General features: G+C 50.7%; 6 protein-coding genes across 6 annotated transcripts; 4 read left to right on the top strand and 2 right to left on the bottom strand.

Moving 5' to 3' along the window:
- Positions 1-96: 96 nt before the first annotated feature.
- Positions 97-1002, top strand: VFPPC_17794 (hypothetical protein; the record flags this gene model as incomplete). The annotated part of the gene is made up of 3 exons (XM_022429476.1): positions 97-147; positions 326-493; positions 550-1002. The coding sequence occupies 3 exons, from the start codon at positions 97-99 to the stop codon at positions 1000-1002; spliced, it is 672 nt and encodes a 223-aa protein (XP_022285470.1).
- A 2666-nt stretch (positions 1003-3668) lies between these two features.
- Positions 3669-4706, top strand: VFPPC_08734 (C2H2 type zinc finger containing protein; the record flags this gene model as incomplete). The annotated part of the gene is made up of 2 exons (XM_018287390.1): positions 3669-3873; positions 3958-4706. The coding sequence occupies 2 exons, from the start codon at positions 3669-3671 to the stop codon at positions 4704-4706; spliced, it is 954 nt and encodes a 317-aa protein (XP_018144393.1).
- A 6886-nt stretch (positions 4707-11592) lies between these two features.
- Positions 11593-12126, top strand: VFPPC_14469 (ead/Ea22-like protein domain-containing protein; the record flags this gene model as incomplete). Its single annotated transcript, XM_018292238.1, has 1 exon — positions 11593-12126. One exon carries the CDS (start codon positions 11593-11595, stop codon positions 12124-12126), a length of 534 nt encoding a protein of 177 aa, XP_018144392.1.
- A 2602-nt stretch (positions 12127-14728) lies between these two features.
- On the bottom strand, positions 14729-17031 carry VFPPC_08733 (G2-specific protein kinase nimA; the record flags this gene model as incomplete). The annotated part of the gene is made up of 4 exons (XM_022428624.1): positions 14729-15169; positions 15237-16387; positions 16446-16913; positions 16992-17031. 4 exons carry the CDS (start codon positions 17029-17031, stop codon positions 14729-14731), a joined length of 2100 nt encoding a protein of 699 aa, XP_022284426.1.
- Positions 17032-17780: 749 nt separating this feature from the next.
- On the top strand, positions 17781-19783 carry VFPPC_08732 (ankyrin repeat and BTB/POZ domain-containing protein; the record flags this gene model as incomplete). The annotated part of the gene is made up of 3 exons (XM_018287388.1): positions 17781-18002; positions 18083-18131; positions 18204-19783. The coding sequence occupies 3 exons, from the start codon at positions 17781-17783 to the stop codon at positions 19781-19783; spliced, it is 1851 nt and encodes a 616-aa protein (XP_018144390.1).
- A 184-nt stretch (positions 19784-19967) lies between these two features.
- Positions 19968-22459, bottom strand: VFPPC_08731 (choline kinase; the record flags this gene model as incomplete). Its single annotated transcript, XM_018287387.1, has 3 exons — positions 19968-20705; positions 20764-22148; positions 22354-22459. The coding sequence occupies 3 exons, from the start codon at positions 22457-22459 to the stop codon at positions 19968-19970; spliced, it is 2229 nt and encodes a 742-aa protein (XP_018144389.1).
- Between the last annotated feature and the right edge of the window lie 4458 nt (positions 22460-26917).

Genomic DNA, 26917 nt, shown 5'->3' with positions numbered 1-26917 from the left:
CGTGAAGTTGACTAATAGCCTCTCGCACGGATGACAGATGGCAACTCAATCTTATCCCGGCCTGGCAGATTTAAGGTGCACATTTGATATCGGCAAATGGCTGCCGCCGTGCCACCACGAAGAGCACAGACCGGCGGATCGTCACAGGCTTAATTAGGGAAAGCCAACTTCAATATCACTTCTAGTGCTTGTAGCTCAATATTTGAAGTACAGTCTGGCATCCAGAGATGGATTCACAAGTGCCTGGCATATTTCAAGGATCCAAGTTCTTGTGCCGTTGATTGTGCTTGTCAGAAAAGCCAGCTGACAATTTGGCTAATGGTAGAGGATGCGTTCATGGACTCTATGCCAAGTTGCCAACAGCCATTCAACCGATGTTCGTCCCTTGTCCGACTTCCGCATAAAATATTCCCAGCAATTGAACCTTCACATCGATGCCTTTAGGTCTTACCTCAAGACTGAATATGGTGCAATTACCGGACACTCCATCCAGGCCCGACCCCCATGCTAGCTCGGACCGGATCACCGTGGTATGGCATGAGGTGACAGGACAGACCGAGAATGTTCCATTCTTACCACCGAGTGATATTGGTGCTCGGCCATCTAGAGAGGTCTCATGTTCGGTCAGGAGCAGACGTGCGGCGCCATTTCAGACGGGCCGGATTCACATTGCATTTTGCCGGGAATTTCCACCACACAAAAGTCGCGGACCAGCATCTCATGACTGTCGATACATTCAGTTTGCACGGCTGCAGATCCGGTAGAATACATCAAATACGTCAGATATCCGATTTGCCCACAGTAACTCACCAGTCAACGAATTTGGTAAATGTGCAGGCACGATGGATGGCGGGTATGCGTCGACAGATGGCTTGGGAGGCAGTGACGAGAGACATGAGGCGGCTTCAATGCTTCCTTCTTGGGAGGAAGCTTTGTGCAACGAACTCCGCCACAGAAAGGCGTAATGCACGGATGCAGTGCCCTTCTCCTCCGCTGTGTTGATGATACTCAACATGGCGGCATTGCAAAAGTTGGCCTGAGAACAACGAGGATCACGACCTTGGTCGATTCTCAAATTAGCCGGTGGCTTGGGCGCTAGGGTTGACGGGCTTTGCGCATCGTATCGTCTACATGGCAACAGGAGAGTCAGATTTTCATAAGAATCAATGATCATCTGGTATCTAGGTAGGCGGAGATGGCTGACATACAGTCATGCCGCCGAATGTCTTGATGCGTCATATTAGAACTACAATACAACAGCACGCACAGAAGCATTGCCCCACGCGTAGTAGAATATGTTTTTTTCTTTCGTGCTGGATCTTGCTAAACACAAGAGCTTGTATTCAACAAATAGATAAAGGCGACGACCAAACACTCTGACAGCAAGTGAGTGGCGTCAGTATTAGCCGGCTTGGTGGGATGGGATTTGATGTGTTGGATGCGGCTGGGCTGAGGGCAAGAGAAGGGAACATTGAAGAAAAGTGGAAGGGGAAGAGAAGGGCACAACCTTAGAAGGGAAGCGAGAAGGCAATCAGGTTGGGGGCGACGAAGTACATTCGACCCATGCATGTATGCATGTGTGCATGCTTGGTTGCTCACTCTTGGGGGATCGCTGCTGCGGATCCGGTCTGGTCTTGTTAAGCTCTACCAAGGATCAAATAGGATGGGACAGGATGGGACAGGATGCAGGAAGAGCGTTGAAGCGCGGGAAAGATGCCTGGTATTGGAAGAGGAGCGGGATGCTCAAATGCCACGAATGACAGGGAACAGGGATGATGGAGAAAAGCAGACTTGAAGTTGTCGGGGTCGGGGGACGGACACAGGGCTGCCATCTGTCAAACTGCCACCGTTGCAGGATGAGATGGGGATGTTAATGGTCTAGGGGTAACAACAATTGTGTCTGGTGCTCTGCAAAATCGTTCCCGGAGCCGAACATCACTTCCAGGTTGATGCCAAAAAAGTTGGCGGCTTGAGACGAGATTGTTTGGCGATGCTGATCGAAGTCTGGGTCTGGAGTTGAGGGATGCACCTTCCGTGGACCCAGACATTGATTTGATTGTATTTGATGGTCGGTCATTGGCCAGACCACATCCGAGGACTTGGGAATATGGTGGGATTTTCAAAGTCAAGCATGTTGAGTCAATCCGAAAACTTACAACACAACACGACTGAACTCCGATCCGGTGTACGAAGTACCAGACTTGACATTGACTTTTCTCGGCTGATACTTGTGCAAATCGATTGTGACGCGATCAGACCTTATCTCAGCTTGGCCTGCCCGCCGCAGAGTCCAGCAAGATGACGCACATCTGCGATTGCGCGTACAAATACAAATACAAATAAAATGTCTTGGGGAAGATCCGAAACACTCCCGCAAACCGACATTGCTCCCGTTCAATGCACGCGCACCGCGTGGTCAACATAATACAAAACGAAACGAACCAAACATAATTCGCAACACTTGTCCAAGTGCCACGAAACTAGCCAAGCTTGTATTGGCTTGCATCGTCAACTCAACCATGCCCGGCATAAGATCAGCTTGTCCATCCGGTCGCACATGGGCCTTGATCCACGACCCCCTAACGAGGTAGATCGTCTCGAGTTGATCCCAAACCCATGCATTAAACCCTATCCACAATCACCGTTTGACCATGAACGGATCCCAGTGACATTCAATGGGGGGAGGCTTGGGGCCCGGCCTGGTGCCAATGCTGTTGCTGTCGGTGTTGCGGTTGCCACCTACGCCACGCCTTCTCAACCCACCAAAGATCTGAGGCCGCGGTTCTTCAAACATTGGGACCAGACGGATTTTCCACTCGGCCAGACAAGAAGTTACTCCTACCACCCCCTTCCCCCCACCTGCCCGGCCCGCGGTACGGAATTCACGCCCTCTCTCTTCCACCAGACTCCAAATCTGTCAACCATGACACACACCCCTCTGTTATACTCACTGTGACAAGCCCGGGACTGTGTCAGTCAGTGTTGGGGGGAGTCGAGCTCAGATGGACGCAATGGCTTGTTACTCCGTGGTTGTTCATCCGGCTTCACCTCACTTCACCACCCCACCTCCTGAACCCTCTATCTTCCCAAAGAAGAATCTCACGGCCTTCTTCGTCCAAGGATTTTCTTGTCTGGTCTTGGGGCAAATCGTTCAGCTAGAGTTGACCCACTGCTAATTTGTGACAGATGTCTGGTGCTTGCAGTCAAGCATCCACCCCCCAGGCATCCCGGGATCGTTTACTGGGAGGAGTGTGTCGGGACCCCCCAGATCTGATTTACAGTGCTCCCGATTAACAGGCTGTTTTGTGCCTTTGTGTTATTCTGCGGGACCCAGAGGCAGACAGACATACTTATACCTGGATCGTCCCCATCCGGCTGTGTTGTCAGAACCGCCATCCAACTACACAAACCGACTCGCCAAATCCATATCGAGGATATATTAAACGTATCATCAAAACCAGGAAAATAAAGCCTAATCAGAGTTGGTGCCATAATTCAAGACAACAGCAGGGACTTGTTCGTCCTCGCCAACTAGTCCAACCATCACAAACATAGCCGACGCTGGTTCCCAAAACATTGTCAGCTCACTCATCCGAAGAGTTCTGCACACTACTTCATCTCATCAACTGGAAAATTGAAACCTTGATATCCCTCGTGGGTTTCTCGACATGGCTGTACACTCTATAGCACGACATCATACTACTGGGCAGAGCGAGTATCACCGACACGCTCCTCAACCGCCCCCGTCACCTCCAATGGAAGAAGCCAAGTGCTCATTGCCTTCCATCTCCAAATTGTTGGGGATCGCTGACGCTGGATCACCCACCACTATCGCATCACCAGACTCGACTTCCGAGTCTCCTCGTGTTGAAGGTACGGGACTTGGAAAGATGACCAAGAAAAAAACCAACAGAAAAGTATTGCAACCTACGGAAATAACTAACCTTGTGGTAATAGCCCCATCAGCAACCCGACGACAAGAAACACCGTTTACCGCCCATGACAGCCGTCCAAACTCAAGTTATTCACAACACGTCCACTATTCAAGAGGTCTGCCGCCTACTCCCCCCCTAGGATCGGATTTCTCCTTCGACAACCACAGCTCCCCCGTCACCAAATCATCAAGGCAACTGTCCACCTCATCCTTCTCCGGAGGTAGATTTCTTGAAGCAACACCACCTCCTCTGGATAGCGACACCCGTCGAGTCCAAGTCCACTTGCCACAGTCTGCATCAACAGTAAGCGGCCCTCAGGGAACTGGCCAGCAGAACCTACCCATGGGATCGTTCCAAAGCCAAGCCGGCTACTTCCACTCAGCACTCCCAGCAACGACAACGGCTCAACCACAAATAACAAACGTCTATTACCAGCAGCCGCTGCCGCAGGCATTTCCCCCCATTACAGTTCCCTTGACATACGCCCCGTCGTCAGGCAACAACCCGTGGCAACATCACCACTACCTCAACCCCGTTCACGGGACCGCCTACCCGCAAAGCCAAGATAGATACATCTGCCCGACGTGCAGCAAGGCGTTCAGCCGTCCGAGTAGTCTACGCATCCACAGTCACTCCCACACAGGAGAAAAGCCGTTTAAATGCCCACAGGCCGGTTGTGGCAAGGCTTTTAGCGTCCGCAGCAATATGAAGAGACATGAGCGTGGATGCCACAGCTTCAACATCAACTCTGGTCCCCCGCCGTTGCGGTAGGGCCCAGAGTAAAATCTCTTTATGAATAAGGTCTCTATCGTTTAGCCTCATTTATTTCGGTCCTTTTAGGTCGTCTCGTATGTTTGATCTTTTGGAGTTTTAAACCGGGCGTTTGGTTGGTCTTAATGTCGTTTGACCAAAATCTATACATGTGTTTATGATGTTTTACGAGTACCCGGACCGTTTGTACAAGTGCACTTACGAAGGAGTGGCAAGAAATACGACAGGGAAACAGGATCTCTTCGGAGGGGGGCAGAGGGGCATCAACAAGGCGTTTTCTCTTTATTTACATGTCAGGCAAGGATATGTGCCTGTGGGTTCAAAGAGGCAGATCACATCAAGCACATTGTAAGGAGGGGTTACCTGTCCACGGCGCGGGCAGAGGAATGTATTTTGAGAGATATTTTTTGAAATTCAAGCAGTGTATCCTTGCGTCTTTGATTTTGGCTCCGCCAGATCTAGTGGGTTGTGCACACGCTCATGCGGTACTTGCTGGCGGCTCTGATTTTCAAATATGTAGTATACAAGACGCATTTCATAAGAATTTAGCGGCAGTATTATACGGTAGATTATGCTGGCTTCTTGATGACATCAACAAAATGCGGAAGTCATTTCCGAAAATTCCATTATACGTTGTGCCACCGTATTATTGATGAACCTGGCTATAATACCAAGTGCTGCATCTTAATACCCAACTTTGGAAATTTGGGTGGGCAACGAATCCCGCACCTTTTACCTAGTAAGTCGTGATGACGCAGGCTGAGTCGATGGAAAACACCACCTCTACACGGATACCACATTTGTAACTTCCCTTGGCTTCGACAAGAGTGAGGAAGAAAAACTTGTCTAGCTCCCGTCGGAGCATGTTACATGACAGTTTCAGTGGAGCAGAGAATTGATGCTGCATTGAGCCGGGCCAGTCGGCGTAGGTAGAGCCGAGGTCACAGTTGGCCGACGTACCCCGTTCCTGGTCTGGGTGGTTCGAATGGGATAAAGTAATGGGGGAGCATTCTTAAAACTGGAGAACATGCTAAGAAGACAAAGTCGGCGGGACAAAGGGGGGCGTGCAAGGGGCGAGACGATTCATTGAGATGAAAATTCCCGACGCTTGTTTGCACATGCGCCCCACGTTGGTTGACCAAGAAGGCAAAGGAATTGGACCCGACTGATGCTAACAGAACGACGGCCTGCTGCTTAACGTCGATCATTCGATTATCGTCTGGGGAGGTGCTTGAGGTCTGAGCTCCTCAGCTGAGGTCACAGGAGAGTTTGGAGGCTCACCATCAGACTAGAGACGAAATAGGGACCGCGCATCAGATCGCTTAGGGGAAACCCCCAGGGTTTGGTTCTTCACGGCGCTGGCTCCGTCCAGCCATGATCCTGGACTTCTGAGGTAACTGTACCCGACTCAAGTTGGCGGGTTATGAGAACGTCTTTGCGCGGCGGCAAGTCCACATGGGACGGAGATAACGTGGGTTGTGCGAGGTTCTGCCATGCCAAGCGTGCGTTGTACACAAGGCACTAGCCACCTTGGTGCCCAGATAATTTCCAACGAAATCGACGGCGACGCAAGTTCTAGTTGCTATTTCGACATGGCAAATCGCCTCTAACGGCTGTTGAGGTCCACTGGGCGCCGTTCCTTGAGTCTTTAGCGTGTGTGGTGCCTGTGAGGCTCGCCGATCCGAGGCAGCCGGCGCGAGTTGAAGATCCAATTTTGTCAACGTTCACCCCAAACACACTCGATGGCACACGTGCAATTCAACTGCTCGGTGGTCCGTTTGATATCCACCATTGCGGGCGGGTCAATTCAGAAGGCGCATCTAACAGCCACGAATGGGTGTAAGTGCATTGGTGGGCGGGACGTGACTCGGGGGGCCTTGTCGGCGATCTTTCCCAAGCTGCTGGGACTAAATGGGCAAACCAGTTGACATATTGGATTGATAGTTCCCACTTCCCTTTCGGGAGTACGACTCGGGACCGTTGTTGGCTCCGTACTCGAACGACGCCAAGTTTCTCCTTGCGTCTAGTAGACCGAAGATTTTCCTAGCGTATCCATAAACGGACCTGCAATAAGTTGTCGAGATGCCAGCAGAAAAGTTAAATGGCGTGGTGTCCCGGCAGTGGCTCTATTTCCTCGTATTTTGCGACAAGGTTCAGCTAGTCCTTGGACGTTCTAGAAGAACTTGGAGAATCCACGCTTTTGCATCACGCAGTCTTTCCAGTATTTTTCACAACTGCCGTGATTTTAAGAATGATGTGGTTGTTTGAGTTATATTTGCCTCGACACTTACAGAGCTTGCGCCATGTCGTATGCGGATGGTGGATCAAGACGATATGTCGCCAGGCTCTCTCTATTCGCGGACGACCATAACTATCAGGTTTTGCTAGTGCTCGGTCCCCCCATGACCTCAACTTCGCCAAACAACAAGTTCATCAGCCTGTGTGGGGGTTTGCGGGTCACTACCATGACGCTGGTGAACGGAGGCGAAACCTGAGGCTCTACCGGCCGGAGCATGCCGTAGGGAGGTCTCAGCCGAGACATGCCTCGCAGAAGATGTAGCTGTCCCTCGAACCAGGGAAATGAGGCGCAATTCCGGACGGAACGTGCCAACGGCCAAGTACCTAAGTAATGATGGTTCTTCCATTGAATTGTTTGGGTTACGAGAAGGCCAGACAGACGGCTTAGTCGAAAGTCTTGGTACTCCTCATTTCTGTAAATCAGATGCTGGATTTGGCTGGTCCTAAAAGCTGCTTGCGGGCAAATATATTCTGTTGCAAGTTGTGTCATACAAGGTGGCCCAGAGACAAGCTGCATCGTGGATAGTCCGAAGCCGACGTGCTCATGCGCATTCATGAAGCACTGAAGAGTCGAGCATGCCGTGTTCCTAGATGCCCGTCCGCGGTTACCGCATGGCAAGTGGGTTTCATGATGCAAATTAAAATATCTTTTACCAATCTTCTGCAGCAAGCCTTGGAAAGTCTTGGAGAGAAATCGGCGCTGCAGATTGTGGCAGAAACCAATATTCGCACACCTTGGTTTCAGGGCCACGGACGCGCTTGGCGCCTTGGAAACAAACTCTTCCAATTGCCGAGCATGAGAATGACAAATTTTCCTGATCGCATCCGTTCTTGTTTGCACTTGGGTCATTCAACCTGGTCCGGCAGGGCCGAGACCAACAGCCAAGCGGAGATCGATGATGGTTCTTGGAGGGGTGAGTTTCATCTTGTCCGATATCAATGCTATTGCTCAAGACCCTGGCGTGCATCTTTGAGCCTCAGATCTGAGTTTCACCTTAATGGGAACTCTGTGTCAGTATTATGATCAAATGCGTTTAATGTATAAACCCGATTTGGAAGACACATAGCACCCACATACACCGATACCGATCCTGGTTGAGGATCATAGCGTCTAAACCGTGAGCAAACCGGAATCACCAACTCCGACACGGCGAACGTCGCGTGCCCGTCAAATGTAGAATAGTTGATGTTGCTGAAGATGCATGAAATTTCGACTGCTCACCCCTGTTCGAGTATACATCATCTTTCAACTTTGCCCTATTGATGAAGTAACTGCAAATCATGGAATTCTCCGACAGACGCATTGTTTTTGTATCCATTTGGATCACGCAAAGGGTCCGGCTAGCTGTTATCCGAGTTCGCTTAAATTATCTAAGGAGGCGCATTGTGCGTTTGCACTTCCATGTACAAGATATCAAGCGATGCTAACGGTGGCGGTCTCCAGGATCCTTCTTGGAGCTTTTCATTTCTCCCTGTGGCCCCTCCAGGATCCTTCTTGGAGCTTCTTAATTCTCCCCGTGGCGAAAAGGAGGACTTGGCGACAACCCTCGGAAGCTGATCCGAACTCTGTTGTCTCAGCCGATTGTCTCAGAACCCACCAATGATAAGTTCAGTTCTGCGATATGACTCGGGATTCTCGATGATCAACTGCCCTAGATGCAGACTGGAGTTGTGTAAGTCCTCTCGGCTCTCTGCATATGCGTCATGGAGTGTACTTGGGTAATCAAAGCAGTTCTTCCTTAATCGGGTTAGTTGTGTGTGAAGATTTTATGATCTGTTGCTCTATGAGGATGTTGGTGGGAACGAACAAACCACTGTTTCCATGTCTCAAGTGCGCGGGGACGGATGACAACCATCAAGTTTCACAAGTCAACTGCAGACAGTATGATGCATTGCCTTAATTGTCTATGCGTCATGTTATGGGAGGGAGGTGTTGATTGAAGAAAAAAAGGACGCGGAAGTATTGAGTCCAGACGGCACTTAACAAGCCGCCAGTTGACAACAAAGTCAACACACCACTACAATTGTGGTGCTTTTCGATGTTGTATTCGTCGTAACGGGAGCTTCCGGCATGCATTCCCATGCACTTTCATGTACATGCAAGGCACTCTGCGTTACACAAACATGAACGCACGTCATGATCAAGTCCTTGGGCCGCATGGCTGTGGGATGAGGTGCAGCAGATGCATTTGGAACAGAAGCAACACGAGCAAATCTTCTAGACAGTGTCATCAACCGAGGGTTTGTTCCTATGCTCGTGATCAGTTCAACAGGGTTCAAATGTTGTGTTCCATTCCTCCTACCCTCTGAAGAGGCACTAGCTTGCTCTCAGAGTGATCCGCAGAGGCACCATACACACCACCTCAAAATTTGACTTGCTTGTCTTGTCACAATATTCACATTCCAGCTTCCTATAGCGTCGGGTGGTTCGCAGCAGTGCGTGGTAGTGTTGCTCGGGCGGCCCGCAGGTAGGGCACCAAGTTGGTGCGGATCGGCCTCATGATTACATCAAGGTCACCACCATGAGAATGGGGTGTGAAGAAGTCGAATATGATAAGACGCGGCGCGGGGAAAGCAGCCTGATCTAGAGGATCAGAAGCTCGCAACGGAGTAACGACACAGATGAGGACAAGACAAACAATAATTTTGCCTTTCCGTCAATCAAATCGGCGGTTGAGGGCGACGGCAAAACATGTCATGGCAAACTGCCAGTTGGTGACAGGACAAACGTGAGAATGGGTCTTGCATGTTTGGAAGAATTCTGTTTTGGTGGAAGTGGAATCCAGACCAAAGAAGCCAACTGCCCACCATGCACCATCGTCATAAGATTTGGGCAGCCAGGTGAGACCAGACGCAAGCGGAGCAAGCACCCTGCATGGGATGCACCTGCCAGACCAGGCTCTCCCACCAGAACCCTTCATAAGTTTATGTGCGTACCTAGGTACCTATAGGTACATGATTGCTCAATTTCCGCATATGCAAATTGCATTCTAGTCTTTCTGTCCATCCTTTCGCAGGTACTCAAGCACCTTCACAAGAGAAGGCGCTGGGATAGCGATGCCTCTCCTCTTTTTCCTTCCTGCGGAAGCTACATCCCGTCAGGCAAGACATCGTCAGTGGTCAGTGGTAGGTGGTCAGTTGCAGGCAGTTGGCCAGAGAAGTGACTCGTTCCTTCCCCGTCCCAGCAACTCGGGCCGCTAGTCCACACCAGACCATACTTGCGTGCAAACCTCAAGCTCCAGTCATCCATGTCTCCAGTCATCCATGTCTCCAGTCACCTCCAGTCACCTCCACCCCCGCTGCAGCTTGGGTATCTCTCTGGCCACCGGCTGGCTCATCTCGACTTGTACCAGACTTGAACAAACCAGACCTTCAATGATCAATCAATAACTTGACGCCGCTGCCATCGTGTGCAAGCTATCTGTTCAATTCATTTGCACATGTTCAGTTACTGTACTGTGCTACACATCCTGTCAAGTTACGCCACGCCAGGCACCGAAGGCCAAACGCAGAAAGGCAGTACAGAACAGCAAACAATTATCTGCAGCAAATGTCTACTTCGACCGACTGACTGTATCGACCTTGATGCCTTTCACCTCGGGGTTTAAAAAGGAGCCCTCCGCACCTTAAACATGAGTTCATGACCCTTCTCCTGGTCAGATATCTTTAGATCTGCACCTGATCAAATCCTCCACTCACCGGTCACTGGACTGGATAATTGATCCGTGATACCGATAGAAGCAGGAACTGGAGGGACTTGCGCATGCACCCGACATATTGCTGAATCTTGTCCCGAACCAGTTTGACCCTGGTTCATCACATCAATCCGCCTGCCAACTTTCTTCCTTGCAGCTTCAACCAGATCTTGGAGGTGCCACACCACCCACACACATTCCTGTGCGCTTGTGAAGAGCAACCCTTGGGCTTTCAATAGTTCTTCCGAACCTTTTTGACCGAGCTCGTTTGTTCTCGTGCGTTGAACAGGAACAATTACCTCTCCATCCATCAACTGCGGGAGGAAACATACATCTCGTCCCCTCCTCAAGCCGCCAGGCTGGGCTTGCGGCTTGGCCCGTTGAGGAACCACCAGCTCTGACTTCTGAGACTACGAAAGATCCGCACCCGCCCTTTGATCCGCCGGGCATTCTCCAATCACGAGCTGGCTCGATAATCTCCTCCAGGACCACCAAGCCAGACAAGCCGTGCACCCACCATCTTGTTGCCGCGCTTAGCTTCGACTTTGAGGTCACCATAGCAAGCCGCCCAAAAGTCTTCTTCTCCCACCTTCACCACATTCTCCGTCCCGTAGGTCTCTGCCGGTGCTTCGCGGACTTGGCTCCCGTCGACGTCGTTTCCATCAAGACGATGCATGATTGTGCACGACTGAGCCATCAAGGACAACCACCGCCTTCCCACTCGTGCTCTTCAATGCCCACGGCACGTCCAATCAGCGCCGAACCCCCGAATATCCAGTCCCGTCGCCTCAGTTAAATCCGTCTCGAGAGGTCATTGACAGCCGTCGCAACTCGACTCTGACGGCTCGCCAATTCCTCAGGCGCTTTGGCGCCCCTCGTGCGCGTCGCCCATCATGGCAACAAACGCTGTGCCGGACACACAGCTGGGTCTCTCAGCAGAGGAGATACAGCTGCTGAGGCAGGGCCAAGCAGCACTCGGAGGAGGATCGACGAGCTCCCGCGCCGCCAGCAGAGCCAGTAGTCAGGGCCTACTGCTACTAGACAGCTCTTCTCTTGCTGCTCTGGGGAGGTACTTTGATCGTTTGATGGCGAACATTGAACAGAACATACAATATCTCAGCGAGCAAGCACAAATGTTCACCCAAGTTCAATATGATCGAGCCGGAAACATCATTGATGGCGCCGACGCAGAAATCGCGAGATACCAGCAGATTCTAGTGCAACTTGACGAGTTGGAGACGGATTTTGACCGAATAGCCCACATCAAAGAAATCGTCAAGGGTTATCGGTCCAGAGTTGAGGAACTCGAACGAGATTTGGAGACGAGTGGATCGTCAAGTCGGCACCACAAGCACTCGTCTCACAAGCATTCGCATTCGCATTCTCACTCGCATAAACACGGTTCATCTCACAAGAGCAGGCACTGAACCAATCAATATTCGGAGTGGCTCTTGGAAGTGGTCAAGAGAAACCAGGTCGGAAGAAGAGAACAAAGACATTTACATGGCCTCATAGGCTATTCCCGCCACGCGGCCGCGACTTATCCATGTACGGAGGATCCGGTTATCCTCAAACAAGGCACATTAAAAGGGCAGACGAAAAAAACACCACCACAGCACCAAGAACAACAGCAATGTTGCAGATTCCGAAAATCGTTTGGGGCATCGAGATTGGATTGTACGAATGACTACGGAAGCGGATGATTGGAATAGGAACTTCAAAGATGGAATCGAAGCCTCACGGCTGTGCAAAGATAGGGACAGGCCTCACGGCTTCGCTAATTTGTTCATCTGGCGTTTTTTTATTACTGTCTTCTTTTTTATTTTTTTTTTAAACACTTCCTTCTTCAGTTGAGCACATTTTTTGTGTTGCTTTTGTTGGTTAGGGTACCCTTTGCTTTTTTTCTTCCCTTGAGGAGAATTCTCCAACTTGGTACGGATTTCATTTTCTTGACTTTGTTTCGGATCTGATACCCCCTACGTACGGATGGAGTGAATCACATTTCAGGAAAGAACAATGTCTCTTCCAGTCACGAGATGTCTGCTCCAGAACGGACCAATCGCTCCGTGACGTGCCTCACCGGGCAGCAATTGGGAAAACCTAACGAAGACAACAGGAAAGCATGGCGTATGAAATTTGGGATTATCCATTTTTTTTTTTTACTACTTTGTTTATACCCGGTGGATTTGCGGCAAGATTTATGTACCAATCGCAAGATGATTCTTAGGACGGCACTGTACGATGGGCGTTGGGAGCTGAGACACTGGCGTCTGGTCTTTTTTTTTTTCGGGTTGTGGTCTCCCAGCCTGGGGGGGAGAACAAGGAGCGGGAGGGGAAACAGGCAGTGTCTAAGACGTCGGTATGAGCAAGTTAGTCCAGACTAAAATGTCATGTCTTCACCTCAATCACATTGGGGGTGCCAATTTCGGTGTGAACCAGGTAGTCGGTTGGTCGGTCTACATGAACCCCTCACTCACTTTTCACGCTCCTTGTGCCCGAAGCAGTGATCCAATCGTATGGGAAAGATCCAGGTCGGGCCGCCAAGACTATTTGTTTGTCTACTCACGTTCTGGTGGCTGGATTGGGACGAGCACAAAATGCTGTGTTACGTGATTGACAGGTTCTCGATGTGGTACAGAGTAGTGTACAGCAGCACGTCGAATTGTCCGATGTACGTTTGCTAGCAAACGTCAACGTGGGTTGTGCTACTTGTGCTCAATATATGTTGTGTGACGGTGACTCATGGCGTATTCAGTCAGTTGCATGGGTAGGGATCACATTACTTGTTTGCCATGTTCGACACGTTCATCAGGGATCGACTCAGCAGTCATTAGGCTGTTGACGTCTGCACAAAATGCCACTTACACATTGTCTCTTTATATTAGACATCTACCATTCACGCGTAGCTGTATATCGCATAATATCTACCCTTCACACATACCTAAGGAGTAAATACTCACAATTCTTCAAGTATAAAGAAGCAGGCATGTCAATAAAATATTCAGCCTCAAAGATGTCAGATATCAGATGTCACAATACCATATACCATATTCGACACGTTCATCAGGAACCTACTCCTCAATCATCAGGCTGTTGACGTCTGCACAGAACGTCATTTGACCAAACTACAGACATTGTCTCTTTGTATTGAACTTGTACCATTCATGCGTACAGTGAGAGGTCATGAGAAGTCGCCCCCGCTGAGGCGACTAACCCATACTCGCGTGGAAAGATACATATGACCAGGTACTGTAGCTTTATATGCCACATCTACAGCTGGTCAAATGTATTGAACACTGCCAAATATCTCACGCAATGTTCGGTACTTACGACGCTAGATTTGTTCAAACATAGCCTTCTGGCACCTAGACGCTGTTCAAATTATGGGCTCTAACTGTACTATTACGCGTAAAGATGTGAATGCTCACAGTTCTACAAGTATTAAGCCATATTGATACGCGACTCAACTTCAGAGGGTACATGTCAGATATCACATCACTCATTACCATATTCGGCATCTTGATCAGGAATCCTACTCGCAATATCACTAGACTCGATTGTCTGCACAGAACGCCACTTGTCCCAACCATAGACATTGTCTTTATATCAGACAGTATCTACCATTCATGCGTGGGGGAGTAAGCTCACAGTTCCAAAGAATAAAGCAGCAGCCATATTAATAAAGCGACAGCCTCAGAGGCCAGATGTCAGATATGCATCCTAACGATCCTAACAAAAAAGAATCTCAGTCCCCAACGCCATGAACATGCCATATTCATAATCCCCAGCCCCATTACATCTTTTCCCGTACTCCAACCCTCTATCCAACTCAACCTCCACAAAGAAAAGGTTTGGCATCAGCCAAAGGAAGAAAGAATGTGTAGCACCAAAAGAAAAAGAAAAAGAAAAATAGGCTGTCATGTCTCGCGTATGCCAGAAGCACAATGGTATCCTTCCCCGCTCGAAATAAAAGCTCCCCAACTATGTCATGTATTCATATTCCCCAGCCCCTCGACCAAGCAAAGAATCCTAGACTTTGACAATCCTCTTCTGCCTCACCAAAAATGGGCTTGGCATCTCATCTCGCTCCGGGTCCCAAACAGCAACAGATTCACTGCCGCTGCTGCTGCTCCCGCTGCCTCCGCTACCTCTTCGCTCTCCAGCGACTCTCTCCTTGAACGTAGCACGTTTAGGACTGATATTCTCGAGAGCGCCGCCGGCAGCGCTCAATGGCCGTCCTCCAGCTCGGGCTTGTTGCAGTTCAACAAGTGTTCTACCCTTGATGTTGTTCTTAGCAGCCATCTTGTTCAGGGCCTCGCCACCACTCATATCCTTCTTGACGGAATGTTTGCGTGTCAAGCCGTTGCCATTCGAATCTGTCTGGATGCTCGTCATGGAGGGAATCTTGCTGATTTGTCGTGGGCGACCGAGGCCGTGGCTCGGCCAGAGCACCATTTGCTGCTTTAGAGACTAGTCCAGTGTTTGACGTTTGAGGCCGAAGGCGATTGATGGGACACGACTTTTGTGAGGTCAGAACAGGCCGGTTCTTAGAAGTGAATGGGTTCTTGGCAGAGCGAATGTTTCGTGTGGGTGAGGGGACGATATCCTCGTCGTCAGATTCAATGGACAACGGTTCGCGAAGATCCCATCTAGGATCAGAAACTTTGTTTGCATTGGCAGCAAAGATATTCCCTGAATGGGTTGTAGGTGCCTTGGTTGCTCCTCCACGACGAGGAGACAGAGAAAGATTAGCGATTGCCATGGGACTCGGCGATGCCATTTCAATATCCATCGGCGTTCCAGCATGTCCGGCAAACATTGTCTGTGCTCGGCCAAACGGTGTTCGCGCTGCTCGTTTAGGATCCCTGGATGTATCAGGACTGTCGAGAGAGTATTCTGTGGCATCTGTTGTTGAGGGAAATTCGTCGCCACTTCCTCCACCAACTGATGACTGCGGATAATCTGACTTAGGCAATAACGATGCTTTATCTTCCGAGGCGCCAGTTGCCTCTGACTGAACAGCACTCGTGTGTCTCGTCTTTTGTAGCTCAGCGTCTACTCGTAGTTTAATTTCCTCCTCAAATCGCATCTGCAGCTGTTCGATCTCGGTGTTGGCAAGGCGGTCAATCTCAAGTCGAGCCTTGACTTCCCATTCCCGTCGCAGTTGGGAATCGATCTCTTCCCGCATCATTTGCCTTTCTCGGTCCATATTGGACAGTCTCTCATTCAGTTCCTTCTCCTTCTGGCGAAGCAATTCTTCCCGTGCGCGCAAAGACTTGTTCAGGTCAACCACCTCTTTCTCCTTGCGCATCAACTTGACAACCGGCAAATTAAGTAGCTGGACCGTGTCGGGACGTCTGTCTGGGTTCACCTTGAGGCAATCTCGAATGACCTGATTCAGTTCCGGCGAGTACATTTCCGGCAATGTCGCAACCTTGCCTTCCTTGATCTTCTGCACCAGTTGAAAGTGCGTCTTTGCATTGAACGGCGGTTCCCTCGCACAAAGCTCGTATATAATACATCCAAGTGACCAAATATCCGACTTGAGTGTGTACTTTTCAGCCGCACAAATCTCAGGCGACATGTAGAAAGGTGTGCCGACGTAGGTGGAGGCAAAATCATGCGACTTGATCATCTTGGATAAACCGAAATCGCCCAACTTGACCGAGTTGTCTTCCCCCAAAAAAACTAAACACACCGTCAGCACTTCTACATCACTTCCACATACACCAGTATCACAACATACCATTCTCAGGCTTCAAATCTCGATGAAGAATCGTCATAGCACCAGCAGGCACTTGAGGAGCACCATTAGCACTCCCCTGCGTCAAACCAAGCGCATTTGCACCAGCCTCCGGCGGATCAACACCATAGTGACACCGGTACAGCGCCATGACAAGCTGACTGAAGATGCTCCAAACAAAACTCTCCTGGGCCCTCTGTCCCTTGTGCTGCAGGTCCTTAATCACTCGGCCGAGGTCGCCATTCCCGCAGTACTCCATGTACAGGTGCAGGTCCTGGCTAGCTTTGAGATGCTCGCGGTGGTAGTAGGCAACGATGTTTGCGTGTCGGAGGTGCGAAAGGATCTGGAACTCGGCATGGAGCTGCTCTCGCTCCTTTTGGGACATGCGAAGATATGAAATCTCCTTGCGGCACATGATGAAGCCGTCTGCCTTCCGGCGGACTTTGCGAATGACACCAAAGGAGCCATGGCCTATGGTGCAAACAAGCGGTCAGCAAAGGATATTTCACCAAAGGGGAACTGCTCAGTGGCAAGCAGAGAACGACGTACCAATCTTCTCCAGCGTCTCGTACTTGTCTTCTGACGACATGGCGAACGATAATCTTCCAGACGAGCGCCAATGTCAATCCCACGGTGGTAACAAGTTCCTTCAGCAACCCATAAACGCTGTTCAGCAAAAGCACAAGTAACTCGATGACGCTGCTGGTGGATATATGCAACCGCAATAAATGAAAGGAAAAAGAACGAAACCCTGCTGTGGTTAGTAACGAAGGCTGTTGTTGATGATGTTGTCGAGGAGAGTGTGACTAAGTTTTCGGTGCCTCTTTGGATAAGTCGTTGCAGTCCAGGTTCTCCATGCACTCAATGCACCTGAGAGAAAGCAGGCCTTAGGTTGTCGTGCACACAGAATAGCGTTAGCACCACTGTGCATTGGGCCACCCACGACCAGTGGTTCCGTGAAGTGACCGGGGTGAGCATGACGGATGTAAACAGTGTGAAACGCTGCCATGGCAACGACTTATCGATAAGCATGTTGAAGCGCCACAGTGGCGTGGCTGGCAGTGGAGCTTACAGTTGTGGCGCGGCAAAATGTGTGACGGCATTCTTGAGCCAATGGCGAGGCTTCGGATTTAACGACTGATTAACTAAGAGCCAGCCGAAAAAGGCGTGAGTGGAAACTGAATAGCTCACTCATTCTCTATTCATTATGTTTCTGCATGTAGAGTAGATTTCTTGCCATTTTATATACTTGCATTCATTATTTTTTTTTTAGCGTCTTTATCTATTATCGTACAGGGATATCGGCAGAGGGAAATCATTGCGCATGTCACCGCCAAAATGGTGCTCCGTAAGCACGAATTGGAGGGGAAGCTGGGCGAAGAGAGCGCCATGATCAAGAGCGGCGTGCTGCGCGATGAGAACCCGCTCGACCAGAGCGATGAGTTTAACGAATTCTTGCTCGCGTGTCGACATGGCGATTTGCGCAAATGTCAGGAGTGTATCAGCCAGGGTGTCAACATCAATGGCAAAGATCGGTTCGACTACACGCCACTTATCATAGTGAGTACTACCCTGGAGCTATCACAGACTCACAGAGCATTCGACATCGCATCAAGGTCACTTGCTAAAAGACACACTAGGCCAGTCTCTGTGGACATTATGAACTTGTCCAGCTTTTATTAGAATCAGGTACACCACACCCTGTGCCCGGAAAATATCCTCTTGTAGCTACACAGGAGGTCGGAGACTAATTGACAACAGGTGCTCTCGCAGAACGCAACACCTTCCAAGGAGAAAGATGCATATACAATGCCCTCAACGACAGAATACGCAACCTCCTCTTACAATACGACTTTTCAAAATCATCAGACCCCTACGTCTACTGGTCCACCCACATCTCCAGCCTCCTCACCCGCAGCACCCCTCGCACATCAGACATCTCACTCACCGCCGACACACGCACCTTCAACCTACACAAATTCCTACTCGCCTCACGAACACCCTACTTCCGCAGCAAACTCGAAGCCCAGCCGGAAACACCATCATGGAACCTCGCCCACACTATCCCCGTGGAAGCCATCCAAATCGTCCTCCGGTACATCTACCTCGGCGACCTGCCCAAGGATCTCGTCCCCCCCGGCAGCTTCATCTCAGAGGAGGACGTCATCAAGGGCCTAGATAAAATCAGCAAGCAGCTTGAAGTCCAACACCTCTGGGAAGCCATCATGGCAGGAAACGACCGCCGCCTCGCCCGCCAGCGGTACCAAGACGAAGAAGACCGCGCCATCAAGCAAATCGGCGAGTTTTTCAGATCCAAAGTCCTGGGCAACAAAATGGTCGTCGACACAGAACGCGTCAACGACATCAAGTGGAAGTTTGACAATCCTGCCTTTGCAGACGTGCTCCTCCGCGCAGATGACACCTACGAGGAAACGCAACCGCTCCTCAACGGCCAGGGCATCCCCCTTGGCACCTCCTCCACGACAACCCGCAAATCCGCCCTCTACCCCGTCCACAAAGCCATGCTCATCCGTAGCGAGTACTTTGAAAAAATGTTCTCCGGCGACTTTGTCGAGTCCCACCGCTCCGCAAACCTGCACGTCGTCACCGTAGACTGCTCGCCCGCTGTGCTCGAACTCGTCCTCACATTCTTGTACACCGAAAACACGGTCTGTCCGCTCGAACACGCCCTGGACCTGCTGTACACGGCAGACATGCTCTTCCTAGATACGCTGAAGAGCAAGGCCGCCCAGGCGATCAGCACCCTCGGCAGTGGGACGTCCAACGCGCTGGTCGACCGCACACACAAACACAATGGTGAAAACGGCACAGCACAGGAGGTAGAGGTCGTGGAGATGGAGCCCATTAATATATACGACGTTATTCACGCGGCGTGGGATCTGCGCGTACAGCGATTGGAGGAGTTTGCGGCGCGGTACTTGGCTACACGGCTGGAGGATTATATCGACGACCCTGATTTTCAGGACCTTATTCGGGAGAGTGCGGAGCGGATTCAGAAGCGTGAGGAGACGGATACGATTGAGTTGCTGGACGATATACGGTATTATTTGTCGGAGCGGTTTCGATTGCGGTTCGAGGATGCGGGGTTGGATGAGATGATGATGGGTGAGGATGGCGAGATTACTGCTGAGGCGGCGGCGGCGTTGGCTGAAAGGGGGGAGGTGATGAATGGGGATGGGGATGCGGTGGAAGGAAATGGTGTTGTTGCAACGTTGGATGGGGAGATGGCCGAGGATGAGTTTGCGTCGGATGCCATCAATTATCAGATTTTGTTGGGTAAGATTGACGCCATGTTGGAACGGTTGAAGTTGGATGCATAGAATTATCCATGTTCAAAGCAAGGTAGGTATGTTATGTGAACATGGAATGACTAGATGAAAAGCATATATGGAGATAGAATGGCCACATTGTCATGGATGGGGTGTATTCAGAAATATGTAGAATCTACTGTCATAAATACAGGGCTATGCCAGACCCTCATATGCTAATTTCCAGTTGCTACGCCTAATAATCAATCATCTTCAACCTTGATCTCAGCTTCTCTGGGAGATCCTCTGCCTTGGCCAGCCCCAGCTGCACGCAGTCACCCCAGAAGAACAACGCTCGGTCTTGGGCATAGCTCAAGTAGTCGAATTCGTCGGGTCCAAGTTCCTGCTCAGCTTTGATAGCCTCCTCCTCAGATGCAGGCTCGTTGTTGCAATCCAGTCCGGGGACCTTAGCTTGTACGATACCCCATGCAATCCACATTGCGCTGTTCACTGGTCTCCATAGACGCGTCTCCTCCACGAGCTCACGTACTTGCAAATCACTCTGCTCCTCTCGAGCACGCTCCGCGGCGCTCCATCCGCCAGGAGGAACGCGGGCATCAAGCATGAAGTCGACAATGGAGCTGGATGAGGCTGTGGGGTTGAGGGATGGTGTCCCCGGACCGCTATCTTGCGCCTTCATACGTGGAGTAGAGCTGGCGGCAGGAAACTGAGGCCGATGGTCAACATAAGCCTTGATGAACCGTCGCTGCTCTTCAGGCGTTGGGTATCGTTCATGGCTACAGGCGTGGGAGTAGACCGGGTCGTGGTAGTTGTATGTCCATTCGGTAAAGTGATTGGCAAACTCAAGGCCGGGTACATTGGCGGCAGCATATTCAAAGTCAATGACGACCAGCTGTTTGTGCTTGTTTGCGGCCTGAAGAAGCGGCGACTTTTCGTCGTCCGGCTTGATGCGCAGAATGTTGCCGTATTGTGTCTATGCGATACACTGTCAGTATATTGCCCAATTTCAGCGCCATCGCATTGCCACTTACATCGTTGTGTGCGAATACCAATCTTTCCTTGATTGCTTTCAAAGTCTTGTAGCGAGTTACCACATGCGCTCGATACTTTGTCACCATGCCCAAGAACTGCTCCCAAGGAACTCCACAAACATAGCCATTGGCCTTCCATGCGTGGACGACGGAGTCAGACTTGGCCGGAGGTGGCGGCGTGCTCTCGTATTGCTTGTCGAGGTAGGTAATAATTTTGGCTACGTTCTCCAGCCACTGGTCCCAATTCTTCCACACTGCTGGACCCCCATCCCGCTCAAGCGGAAGGAGTTCAATACCATCGTGAAGCTCACGCATTCGTTTGGCAATCGACTTGGTGGTGTCTTGCTCACGCAAATGAGCAGGCGTTAGTGTAATGGCGTTGAAGAACTGCTCAAAACGGCCATTTTGGAACGTTCCCAACAACCGAGGACCAATCTTCTTGCGTGCCAGACGCTGAAGCACCTTCAACTCGTTTTCACGGTCAATCAGATGTTCCACCTGGGGGCCATAAATTCGGAGAAGCACTTTGGGAGGGGGCTTTTTGCCATCGACTTCATCAAGATCCGATGGTGGCGTTACAACATAAACCGCATTGGTCAGCGCGCCGCTCAGTCGTTCCACGGTAATGCTGTCACCGCTCCCCAACGAGATCCGTCTCCATCCCTTGAGTTTCAGCGTATGGGCAATGCGAATAATTTCGTTCTTAAAGATCAGCCAAGGATCGTTTTCTTTGTCCACCTTGCCCTCTTCTGGGTCATTTTCGTTTGCTGCGCCACCAGTGTAGCTGAGAGTTTTGGAGTTGTCCAGCCAGGCGTCACAGCTTGGTACAATGGCATCTCCGTCAACATAATCAGTGTCGGACGAGGCCGTGCGCTGCGCAAGGGTCCTGGAATTGGCACGTCGTCGACGGGAAAGTTTGGGTGGGTGTTGGGGAACTGAGCTCAGACCAAGCGCGGCCAGAGATTCTTGCAAAATGTGTTCAAGCTTTTCGAAAGACACATCACTGCATTGAGAGTCGACTGAATCTGATCTCTCACGACTTGGTGGTGTGGGAGCCGCCCGGTCTCCTTGATCAGGCGGCGACTTGGACTTGCGCCGGTGAGACTTGGGCTTGCGGGCGGCAGCCTTCTTTCGCTTTTCGTGTTCCAACCAGTCTGAAACTTGAGCAAGCAGCTTTTCAGCGCAATACTGGTGCTTCTGAGAGGATTGTTGACTAGAAGAATGCGTAGAATCATCGGCGGGCCACATAGCTGGTGAGCCTTCGCTAATTGAAGATCTGCAAGATGCTGGCTTGCCGCTGAGTCGGCGGCTTGTTCCTGCGCGAAAGGTCTTCGTAGCTTGGCACTCCTCGTCCAAGTCAGGCACCGGCTCGGCAATTTGCACAGCTATACAGTTGTAAGCTTACATTCAATGTGTGTGGTTTCGACTTCTACAGAGTTGCGTGGCCACGCAGGGTCACGATCTAGGTGGGTTCACCGTAAGGCAGTCACGAAGCGAACCACGATAGAACACACTCTACTCCGTACTACGTCCAGCGACAACACCTCTTCACACATACGTGGCATCCAACCGCATTTTGACTACACGTACCTTTGAGAGTACCACTGGTAGGAGGAGTTCTGTCACCATCGCCGTCTGACTTCAAGGCCGATCGCAGGGGCGCGGGGCCGAAGGTCGTGGGGCTAGGTTCGGCCATGATGAAGACGGCGGACTTGGCTTGTGATTGTTTGCGTCGAGGTGGGATGTCTCAGTGATGAAGACGAAGAAAGGCGAAGCGACAGGCGAGGTAATGTCCACCTTGGTCGTGACGGACAAAAAGACTGGCCACAGGAAGCGGCCGTCGAAAGTCGATATCGAGGGTGGAAGAAGGGGAAAAGGTACGAGAAGTCTGGTAGGCTAGAATAGCGATTTCAATTGATTGTGTGGAGGGTCGCGAGGTTATGACGAGAAAGTGGATTCGGTGTGGGCTCCTCAATATGGGCCAAGTTCCTGTGTCTGTTTCCGTCGTTCCTAGTGGCGCAAGTTGAGCATGAACTTTACGCAGCTATGCAGGATGAAATAGGCGTCAGTGTGCAAGTGCAAGACACAGCAAAATAGGCATGAAATGATGCAGAAAGTCGGAGGCAAATATTTGACAACTTCAAATCGTAAGCGAAGGGAGGAAGTGGCCACACCGACAGATAACCAGAGCGAAGAGGGCTTGGATTTGCTCAGGTGACCTCTTGCCTTGTTCTTGTTAGTCGACCGAGAGCCAAACGGCAAGAGCTACCCCAACATGTCGTTCGCTCCTACCTCGTGCGCCGAAAGCAAACGCCATGGTGCCTGTTCTCCACTCTCCGTCAACTGGTCCCTTTGTCCCTGTCCCTTGCTCGTGTGCCTCTTCCTCAATTTTTCTCAGCTCAATGTTGTCCAGGCCTCAGCCATTTCCGCTTCTAACCATGGCGTTTGTGTCATCAATGGGCCAGCCTAGAATCTCCATATGGACCCTGGTGCGACCGGCTCCTAGGCCGTGATCCTACGAGAAACACCGTCCTCAGCGCGAATATGTGGCATCTCGCACCCGAGGTATTTTCTGTCTGTTGTGCTACCCATGATGTCTGGTCGAATGACACGAATGAAGTCCTCGATTCAACGCAAAATGCAGCATGGCGATGACATGAAGTCAAAATGACCATGCTGCCGAGTGACATCGGGATGCACACCTGCAAATCTCGTCCTAATCTACATGCTGGAACGGGTATGAGTCTCCACTCCTCCCTTCCAGCTCCCTGTGTTCTGCTACTCTTCTAGCATTCTTGGCATCCCGATGTTCCTCTCCCTTGGGTCATGATTTGGTCCCTTTGCATGTGAAGTGGGCGGATCTGCTTGACAGAAATGGCCATGTCTCCTCACCACTGTCATTCCGCGAAATGGACCCTGCGCAATCTGCATCATGATGCAAGGTTCGCCTGTTGGGCGCCGCTGCGTCAACCCTTGCCACTAGTCAAAGGTCTTCGGTCGCTACAATCGGAAAGTTCAGCCGCGACTGGGGAAATGGGATGAAAGGCCAATTCATCAAGTTTATCCATTTCAAGCCGACCAGAATCGATGAACCTATGTGCCTAGTGCGAACCGACTTGCCACACTTCCGTCGTGTACGAATTTACGATTATCCGGAAATTCTCCTCCCATTTGACTGGCCCGGAATCGTTGCATTGTCATGATTTCGAGACATTGTATCCTATTTCCAAACGGCCTGCCTGAATAATACGAACTCAGGACGCCAGAACGTCTCCCAATGGAGGGGTCTTCTCTGGCTGCCTACACTCTCATAATTGACTAACCGTGAACGAGCTTCTAGAGTATATAAAGGAGGCTAGGTTCGATTCCTAACAGCGCTTCGCAATTTCGTTTTTAGTCCAGTTATAAATATTGCCGTATAGATGAAATATACTATCGCCTCTAAGACTCGTAAACTCGCTCGGTTAGCGCACGTTTCTTTGGGCCATAAAAATATGTGGACACACGAGTGATGACCTCGCAATAGCAATACCAACACTTGACATCCACACAGTATCTCAAGATATGTTGAATAAGACATATGTGTACTCTATCCAAATCTATCTATATCCGCTCACCAAATAATCAACATCAAGCTCAAGCCCACCAAATTCACAACCCACCTCCCCCAGCAATCAACCTCTCCCTATCAACATCAACACCCTCATTCCTCAAAGCCCAAACAATCGCATCAACAACATCATCCACAATAACACGCGGCCGAAACCGCGGCTCCCTCTCCGCCACCGTCTCCTGCCACACCCCCGTCCTCACCAAAATCGACACCCACTCCGTCCCGTCCTCCGGACAAAACTCATTCGCGCCGCGGATATCACTCTCCGGATTATCACCAATCATGTATACCCTCTTCAGCGGCGTGGCCTCCTTCTTACCCTCACGCACGCCAGAATAGTACTGCAAGAGCCGGGTATGCGCGTAGTCATACGTAAATTGTGAAGGCTTCCCCAACGCATTGTACTGCAGTTCCGCGCCGTTTGTCACAGCGGACCATACTCCCCTGAGAGCTTCTAAGAAGGCACCTGTGCCGAAGCGGTTGACGGGGTATTCTGTCTTCCACACAAGGTCGAGGTTTGATATCCACAGTTCCGGCTGGCCGTCTTGTTGCCACCCGTTGTTGGGGAGTTCACGGTTGCCATTCTTGTCAGATAGAGTACCTAGGTATCCCTTATGTGAGACGAGTAAGTCATGAATGACTTGTATGTCAAGGGACCAATCTCGCGGATCATTCCACACTAAAATCTGGTCAATCTTCACCGCCGAGTCCCCCAGATCCTTACTATACGGATCCGTCACCGCCGACGCAGACTTTCCATCAGGCAAGTCTCGAAACTCTGCGTGCAGCGAATCCTTCAGATTATCAAACGGGTACAAATTACTATTCGCGTGTATCAAGTCCGCCGGCGTTATTGCCCGCTTGAAGCCGTACCTAGAACCGTCAGCGCACATCTACAGATGACTCGCAGACATACTCGTTTGCAATCCTGCGCGCCGTCTCAGGATGCGATCCCGTAATCAGAACAGTCTGCTTCTTGACTGCGTCTGCCCATCCCCGCATAGGGGTGTGCGATAAGATGACTCTGTCCCGGATGACGTCCTCGTCGGGTGAGAGGCCGAGGCGTTTTGTCAATGACGCTACTTTGGCGTCTTCGTGGGCTCCTCCGCCGTTGGTGAGGAATACGTAGCGCATGTTTTGGGAGCGGATGGCACGGAGCATTTCGCGTGCGCCGGGGATGCCTTGGCCGCCGCGGTAGAGGACGCCATCGATGCTGAGGATGTTAGATAGGTGGCTGGAGGAAGGGAAGGGGGGGGGGGATGGGGGATGTACTCGAAGGCGAAGGCGATGTCTGAAAAGGCTTTGTTTGAGGTTGAGGGTGGAGGGTTGGTATTTGGTGAGGTTGTTGATTTTTCTGATAAGTATGGTGTGCTTTGAAAGGCTCGTACTTGGGTTCGCGGTGATGAGATACGGGTGGTGAGGTTGAGTGAGGACGGAATTTGTTGAGGTTTGGTGATAGGAGTCAGAGACAGGCGCCGCATGCAGAGTGCAATGCGTGACATGGCTACGACGGGGTGCTGCAACCACCCACTCCTTAATTTGATGTAGAGATAAAGGTTGGAGATGGTTACTGATGGAGGTTGGATGCGTTTGAAGATGTGTTGCAGATGTATTACATATGAGCTCCATGCGGACCCGTAGTCGGAGGCGTGGGTCATCTCCGCCCAGCCGGATGTCATGTAACTCGGGTATCGGAAGGGTTTTGTCACCAGCAATTAGATTAGTTCGTCTAAGAGCTCTATTCGACACATATCATACTGTTTCGGATTATGCAATTGATGTATACATTACAATAGAATTGAGTTGTTCTGACCAACATTGTTGGCGTAGTCTATGTACAAATCGTGATGCACTAGTTTACACGGACGTATTCCCAATCATACACGCAAATACTACAATCGTTTTGTTTTCCCCCATTCCTAAGAGTATCCACTATTTCTTCCAGTCTTTCATATGATCCAGGATTAACTGGGCGCCTTGGTCCGGCGAGTGCTGTCGTCCCAGTGCCTCAACAAAGTCGCCCTCCGGATCCATCAGGTAGAAATAAATGCTGTGATCTACCAAATAATCTTGACCGGGCTTGACATTCTGCGGTGTGCTGAAATACACTCGGTACTTCTTGCAAAGATCCTTGATCTGGTCGTATGTCCCGGTCAATCCGATGAACTTGTCGTGAAACTCGGCCAGGTAGGCTTTAAGGGCCTGCGGGTCGTCGCGCTCGGGATCGCAGGTAATGAAGATGGGTAAGAGCCCGCCGGGTGCCTTTTCCTCTACCACGTCGAGCATGCGCGCCATCTTATCGAGCTCTTCGGGACAAATATCGGGGCAGCGAGTGAATCCAAAGTAGACCTGCAGAAGGCAAGTTAAACCAATTGTTCCTCGTCATATGTAGCACAACTAGATGTGAGAGTAGTAAATCCGGAAGTAGACAAGCAACATACCAAGGAATATTTGCCCTTCATCATCTCACTCGTGAACGGCTTCCCATTCTGATCTACAAGCTCAAACGTCCCACCGACCTTGGGTCGGCCAACGCCTTTG

The sequence above is a fragment of the Pochonia chlamydosporia genome, chromosome 4, assembly GCF_001653235.2.
Source record: "Pochonia chlamydosporia 170 chromosome 4, whole genome shotgun sequence".
In the NCBI taxonomy this organism is placed as follows: domain Eukaryota; kingdom Fungi; phylum Ascomycota; class Sordariomycetes; order Hypocreales; family Clavicipitaceae; genus Pochonia; species Pochonia chlamydosporia.
This window is presented reverse-complemented; position numbering and strand designations above follow the sequence as displayed.